The sequence below is a fragment of the Chiloscyllium plagiosum genome, chromosome 20 (genome assembly GCF_004010195.1).
Source record: "Chiloscyllium plagiosum isolate BGI_BamShark_2017 chromosome 20, ASM401019v2, whole genome shotgun sequence".
Lineage (NCBI taxonomy): Eukaryota > Metazoa > Chordata > Chondrichthyes > Orectolobiformes > Hemiscylliidae > Chiloscyllium > Chiloscyllium plagiosum.
The window spans coordinates 29,316,715-29,324,730 of NC_057729.1; the positions used below are offsets into that span (position 1 = coordinate 29,316,715).

General features: G+C 38.8%; 1 protein-coding gene across 5 annotated transcripts in view; it reads right to left on the reverse strand.

Annotated features, from left to right (window-relative positions):
* Nucleotides 1–8,016, reverse strand: part of LOC122560121 (collagen alpha-1(XX) chain-like) — a 184,639-nt gene that overhangs the window by 117,160 nt on the left and 59,463 nt on the right. For all 5 annotated transcript variants that reach the window (XM_043710376.1, XM_043710377.1, XM_043710378.1 and 2 more), the window contains exons 10-12: nucleotides 6,477–6,638; nucleotides 3,886–4,055; nucleotides 2,412–2,541 (exon numbers count right to left, since the gene is read on the reverse strand). In XM_043710376.1, coding sequence (XP_043566311.1) covers nucleotides 2,412–2,541; nucleotides 3,886–4,055; nucleotides 6,477–6,638 — 462 coding nt within the window. The remainder of the gene's footprint in view (nucleotides 1–2,411; nucleotides 2,542–3,885; nucleotides 4,056–6,476; nucleotides 6,639–8,016) is intronic.

Here is an 8,016-nt window from a genome sequence, read left to right on the forward strand (position 1 = left end):
TGCATTATACCCAGAAACATCTGCCATTGTTCCTCCACTGTCATCCCTGCTAAGGTATTGCACCATTGATCTTTGACCAGCTCCTCCCTCATAGCTTCATAGTTCCCTTTATTCAACTGAAATATTGTCACTACCGATTGTATCCTCTCCCTCTCAAATTGCAGATTGAAGCTTATTGTATTATAGTCACTACCTCCTAATGGCTTCTTCACTTTGAGGTCCCTGATCAATTCTGGTTCGTTGCACAATACCAGATCCAGAATTGCCTTCTCCCTGGTAGGCTCCAGCACCAACTGTTCTAAGAATCCATTTCGGAGGCACTCCACAAAGTCTCTTTCTTGAGGTCCAATACCATCCTGATTCTCCCAGTCTACCTGCATGCTGAAATCCCCCATAACAACTGTAGTAACATCTTTACGACAGGCCAATTTCAGCTCCTTATTCAACTTACACCCTACATCCATACTACTGTTTGGGGGCCAAGAGGGTCTTTCTACCCTTAGAATTTCTCAGCTCTATCCATACTGACTTTACATCCCCTGATTCTAGGTCCCCCCACGCAAGGGACTGAATATCATCCTTTACCAACAGGGCCACCTCACCCCCTCTGCCCGTCAGTCTGTCCTTACAATAGCACGTATAGCCTTGAATATTCATTTCCCAGGCCCTAGTTTAAACTAGTTTAAACCCTCTCAAAGAGCTGTAGCAAACCTCACACCCAGTATATTGATATCCCTCCAGTTCAGATGCAACCCATTCTCTTTGTACAGATCCTATCTTTCCCAGAAGGTATCCCAAGGATCCACATATCTGATGCCCTCCCCCCTACACCAGCCATGTTCAGCTGCACTCGCTCTCTGTTCCTAGCTTCACTAACCCGTGGCACCGGTAGCGATCGTGAGACTACTACTCTGCTCTTTCAGCTTCCAACCTAACTCCCTATATTCGCTTTACAGGTCCTCATCCCTTTTCCTAGCTATGTCATTGGTACCAATGTGTACCACACACCTTCTGGCTGCTTACCCTCCCCCCTTAAGAATCCTGTAGACTCGATCCGAGACTTGCTCTGAGTTATTGTAAAGAGAGTTAAAGATACTGGACAATGGTATAAAGGTTTGATGTAATTATACCTAAATGAGTGATAAGCTTCATCCAACCATTTTTAATCTTGGTAGAAGGGGCTGTTAGCTGGTTGGAGGTTAAAGAAGGATTCAGTGAATTAGCTAGCATATTATTGATAGGTTGTAAAAGAATGTATGATAGTCAAACACAGAGTTCAGATGGAACATGTAGTCTGTTTTAGTATCAAAGGAATTGGGACTGTTAGACTACTTTAACTCTTTCTAATCTGTCACTGGTATTTCAGGATTTGAATGCAAGAGTTAAGGATGAAAATTATGTTCTGCAGAATACCACCAAATGTAATCAAGCTCAATTGCTGAATGGCCTAACAGCATATCATCTCCCATAGTAACATGCTCTATTGTTTTACATCATCACGTTGCAGGATTCATTAGCATTCCCCAATGTAAAACTCACACAACTTAAGGGACAACTTATCATGTTAAGAGACTTAAGGAAATGTTGTAACAAAAGTTTATAACCACCCTGGGAAAATAAAAATAGAAGTAGCATGACATGCTGCACAAAGAATCACAGGGAATACCAGATCTTAAGGAAAGGTCAATCCTTAAGTATGAGGACAGGAGAGACTATGGGCACCATGAGGCGTTTGTGTCTTGTTTAATTCTGATGGATCCCAGCTCAACGATAGAAGATTTACTAAAGAAATGTAAGGTAAAACTGCTAATTTTAATCAACATTGTCATAAACAATATAGCCCAGCATCCTCAAAGTAATTTTCAAAGATATAAAGAAAATATCAAGTAAAGAAAAATGAAATAAACTAAGACATTAAAAAAAAATGTGTCTGATTTATAGGATTAATGCTACTGGTTTCCAGGGAAGTGGTGATATCATGAAAAAATGTGCATTGACCCGATAACCTTCAGTTAAACAGAAAGATAATCAGGGCATGCTCAGAACGAGAGTGTGGTGCTGAAAAAGCACAGCCAGAAAAGCTGCTCCTTGGATGTTGCCTGACCGACTGTGCTTTTCCAGCACCACACTCTTCAACTCTGATCTTCAGCATCTGCAGTCCTCACTTTCTCCATGTTCACAACTAGGGGTCTTCTTACTGATGGATATGTGGAGAATGCCTTCAAATTAATAAGCTGAAGTGGTTTACAGATCATATGAACAATTTGCTTTTACTCAATCTCTTAAAATTTCTTCTCATATTAATGGTTAATGACAATGCAAGATAGCATCCATCAATATGGTGCCCTACTTACAATCTAAATAATATCTCATAAAAGAACTCTTTTGCTCTAGGTACTTCTATAACATACATGTATTTCCAATGCCCCGGAGACCTTCACCAACAAAATCTTCATAGATAGGAAATACTGCCATTTGGTATTCAGTGAGAGAGTGTAAATTCTCCAGAATTACAGATGAAACTGTTCCATCCACGATCACCTGAAATACAAAAATACTTCACAAATCAAAATTAAAAATCTATCAATCAGTCATTTCAAATCTCCATTTACATATGACTGTAAAGTTCTATTTTGATCTGTACTGCCACAAGGAAGGCTGCTAGTTAATGATTTGGTTACTATTTCAGTTTGACATTTCCTCGTTCCATGTCTATGACCCCTACATTTACCTTGTCCCATCTCAACTCACTATAATCTAACCATCCTGTACTTGACTGGGCCAGAGAGGCTGGCCAGCTCCTTAGCTTATGAGTACCCTCATCAGAAAAACATTTGTCATCTGGATAATTAATCTCATATCTACAGAAAAAAATTATGTTTGCATGTGGTTTTTTTAAAACTAATTTTGAGTATCTCACAACTTATTTTAAAAAGCATAAATTCTCCATTTCTTTTTCTTCACTATTGCTGTCTAATTCAGTTCAGGTATGTTTCAGTTCAAAAAGTGTTTTCTCTTTTTTGAAGTAAACTTCATCCCTCAAAATCAAGATTCAATCCATGCCACAGCACCAAACTACCCACAATGAAATTTATAAATAATATTCTCTACGACAATGACCACACAGTGCTTTATTATTCCTTATCCCTCAGCAGCTTCGACACAGTTAGCAAATACTAAACTGTCTCAACACCTCTCCTTGGTTGTGTTCACCTCACTTAATTCCCTTCATGCCTATTTCATATAGTGAGATTCTTGAACTCCAACAATGACTTCTCTTCTCATTACCTACCATTGTTGCAGGAGTTTGGCAATAATTCATTTTGGGTCCTCACTGTTTTCTCAACCACATGCCACCTCTACATTTAGCATCAACCAAAGCCATAGGGTTAACTTTCACCAGCATAGTGATGACATCTTACTTTATTTCTCCATCACTTCATACAGTCCAGTTGCTGCCTCTTCAACAGTTGGTTTTGGATGAACCATGATGTCTTCTAGCCAAACATTGGCTAAATTAAAGCCATTATTGTTGATCCCCACAGAACATTCTGTATACTCCCAGTTGTATCCATTCTCCTTCCTGACAATGATTCGCAGGCTAAATATATAATGATTTGCCTTTTTGACATTCTATTTGTCCTTAAATTGAGCTGGTAACCTTATGTTATCCTATCATTAAGACTGCCTACTTTCATTTCTGTAATATCAGATGTCTAATCTCCAATTTAGCTTTTTGCTACTGAAACCTCTCCTCTCATTACTTTGACATCTCTAAACTTGATCTTTCCAAAGCCCTTGACAATCCATCGCCCTCTATTGACATTAGCTTATTCAGTTCTGTTATCTGTACTCTATCCTCAGTAAGGTAGTATGAGTTATTACCTCTTTTGGTATTTCTCCTTTAGTTGGATAATAAACAACACGGTACTGTTTTGCTTTCTTTGGTCCATGTGTCCAGCTGACCTTGAAACTTCTGGCTGTTACATCAGAAATAACTAGATTTGTTGGAGTTGGGTATAAAATGGTACCACTGTCAGGCTTCTCATTTCCACCTAACAGTAGAAATAAGAAACAACATCAGAAAAAGATTCAAACTATAACGTTATTTTTTTCTCTGCTGCCTTCAATGCTTGTGCAACCAAAATACATTAAATCATTTACAATAACCTCATTCACCCTTCTCCTTTTTAACAATTTCAAGGTTCCTCACTACAAACAGATATGGAGAAACTGGTTGAATCAGGAATGACCTGTTGCCACTGCATTGCAGGTTTACGGTTTCAAATAAATGCCACGCACACCTCTCGTCATTACTCTGGCCATAACTTGGCCTTCATCCGATAGATCTGTGAATACTTTTCCCAACTGTGGAGATAAGTAATTATCTCACTAAAGTGTGGTGTCTTTAGAATACTTTGAGCCTATAACTGGGAATATTACCCAATTAATATTTGACAGAGAAATTATGCTTGAAAGCAATACATAGCAAATTGTTAACATTAGCCGCAATAGCTTCTCTCCTTGTCAATGAAAAGGTGTTAAACAGTGTTTACACCCTCCACATTATTTGTTAATAGGGCAAACAACTGCATTAAAAATATAATTTTATGATATTCTCCTGATGGTTCCTTAATGTGATCTCTTACATAATGATTTATACTATATGCTCACTGACATCACAAATCTATTCTGATTATTTATAACTTCATGAAACACTCAACTATGTAAATCTCCTGTAATCCCTGCACTTAACAATTGATTTTTTTCTAATTTATGGTGTGTGTCATTTTCAAACAGGCCCACCTGATTAATAGTGCAATTTAGACCTTCCAGGGTTCTAACCCTTTTCACTAATATCACAAATTCCAGCACTTTCAAGATGGATGCATAATGCACTTGCAAATTATCCACTGCTGCACAATACATATTTCTTTCAGTTTTGCATTTGGCAACAACAGATGGTAGCAATGTCATAAATGTCTGACACTGGTGTTGCCTGTGATGAGGATGGGAGTATTTAAATCATTTGTAAGTGATTTTGCACTTCATTCAATTACAGGTTTGAAATATTACCAAAGTTCTTAAAACGTATTACCTGCATGACATGATGCAGCTCAAAACTCCTCCTGCCTCACTAAGGGAACAGGCCGGTTGTGCCTGAAGTAAGTAGTGACAGCTCAGGATTGGCAAATTGGCCTGTTCATGGGATTCCCAAAAGTGCAAAGGACAACATCAGTGGATAGCAGATCTATTCTATCCCAGTTTTGCATTTCAAAGACCCCGAGGAATATCTTGGTCAAATGCTTTGTCCTCTTCACAAGTTAGGTTATTTAGCGGCTTGTCACACAGCTCTAAATTAAGGTTGGGAGAAACTGAGGACTGCACATGCTGGAGATCAGAGTCGAAAAGTGTGGCACTGGAGAAGCACAGCAGGTCAAGCAGCATCTGAGGAGCAAGAGATTTGATGTTTCAGGCATAAGCCCTTCATCAGGAATGGCCAAAAGGAAAAAAACCAAATGACACTTTTAATATGCATCTAGTCACAGCATTAAGAATACTAACCTTCACACTAAGTATCATTCTTGATCCAAGGATAGCGAAGTGTAAAATTGAATGAAACCCAATATTCCAGCAGATGCACTCCTCCTCATCCACCACAGACTTAGACCAGAGACTGCGCCCTAAGTTTTAGACACAAGGCTACCTGCATGACCAGGGCAGGTGCGTCAATAAAGTGTGCCTTGAAATATCCAGAAATTGATAATGTGACATGTTTCTTCAATTCCGTAAGAGACCCACAGAATGAGGTTCCCTCTCAAGTTAATCTCCTTTTGATGCTTTCTTGGAGGCCAGAATCAGACTCTCACCACCACAAATTTAGCAAAAGGTTTGACAATAAATAAAGGATTAAATTTAAAAGAGAACCTGGGAATGCCCCAACAAAACCTATTGTCACAGAAAGATATGGCCTTTCCCTTTCTGCAGAAGATGATATTCCAGCAGAACCAAAGTTTTACCCTTTCTCTGGCACTTGATCCAGAATAGCATCAGGACTTCCCCCTGTCAGAATTTGGGATGAAAGAATTTGCTGCCGAGCTAACTATCCAAGTAGCCACTATCCTTCTCTGTACTTTGTACTGCTAATAACAAAGAACACTGCACAGAAGTCATGTCATTTTGTCATTTGCAGGCCATATTTTCTAATTAAGTCATGACTTCCTTTTACATACTGAAGATAGAAATGCAATGATATTTGAAAGACCCTATTGAGAGCTTTCAATGCAAATGAGACAGCTGCACTGGGTTTAAGATTGGGATTTGAATAATGAGAAGGTCAGAGTAGAATTCTTGCACTCAATCTAAGCATTACAGCGATTCATGTTTACCAGAAGGCATCTCATTGACAGCAGGTTTGTGCAGCAAAGGAGAATAAGATGTATCTTTTGAGAAACACAATTAATTTAAATCATTACTTTTCACTTTGATTGCCTTTGTCTTGATCTGTCCACAAAGAATCTTTGTGAGTCGGTTACTAAGTGAGTCAAGAAGACTAAAGTCAAGTACATTGTGCACATGAAGTTCAAGCGGATCAGATGCAATTTGTTTCAGCTCAGCTTCATCTGCATTTTTTACACCTAAAAAGAAAACAAACATTTTTAGGGAAAAAAGAAAGTGTCTGGTTAATCATTCAATATTGCAGTGTCTTGCTGTCACTCGCTAAAACAAACAAATTCCCAAATGTGTGCCTTTGAATGGGCAGGAGCAGGTTGCTAGTGTTGCTCTACGTATTGATGTTGGCCAAAATACAGTAAGGATTGCATCAACCTTCTTCAAATAGTTGCCTAAGACATTTTACATTCACCTAGAGAATTAGAAAGTACCTCAGTTTAATATCTCAATCCTGTGGTGGTTCATACGATAATGCAATACTCCTTCAGTCCTGAAATGAAATATCAATCTGCACATTCAAATCCAAATGCACATTCACATCCAAATTATTCAGTGGAGTTTCAATCCATAGCTCGCAACATCTGATGTACTCTCTACCCAAATTAAGTCTCTATGGGGTGAGAAGTAATATTTAAGGCCTGAACATTAAGCATTATGTGGAGGAAGTCTAGGACCAGTCACTTCGCTGGGAAAGTCACATGCTGCAAAATAGTCTCTGATATTCTGTAATTTAAATGAAAAAAAGACCAGAAAGAGTCGGTTCAATCCCCCACCTATTTTTTCCACTCTGTGTTTCATTCAGATGATGCAAATGCCCAAGCAGCCTGGTTACTTTCTATTTTAAATTGATCTCCTGTTCTCCTATTGTATTACATAATGCCTCAGTTTAAATTTTCTCTCCAACAATATTACACCAGAGAAAATACGTTACAATGGTAAAAAAAAACAGCATTTCGCAAACCACTAAAAATAAAATTAACAGAGGCAAAAAACAGTTTTGAAACAGCCTACACCCCAACTACACTGACCCTATATCTTGGGAATGCTGCTGCAAGCACTCACCCTTGCAGCTACCTCTGTCCAAATATATTATTCTTCTTAGGGATACTCCATTGTGTGTGAGGTAATTGCCTTGACCTGGCGGGACGTACCCATCTGATCCTTCTTCCAGCAAGGCAAAAAGTAAATCAAGTGGATGGAAGCATAATTTCACAATATTGGCTGCAACATCACTTATGGTTTGCCTCCTCCCTTACCTTGACCCATCCCATCCAGTTCCCACTCTGAGTTAAAATCAGAGTTTGAGCTAGTCAATTGTGCAATTTAAAGCATAATTTAATAAACGTATGAGATGACTTAAACAGTCAAAAAAATGGAAAATAAAAAGTCACGCAGTTCTAAAACTGCTGTAAGACAGGATCTGAGGAGCATAAGTTGGGAGCATAGGCTGTCGGGGAAGGATGTCGTGGAAATGTGGAACTTTTTCAAGGAACGTGTCCTTAATATGTATGTACCCCAGGCAGGAAAGAAATGGTCGTGTGAGGGAACCTTGGTTGACGAGGG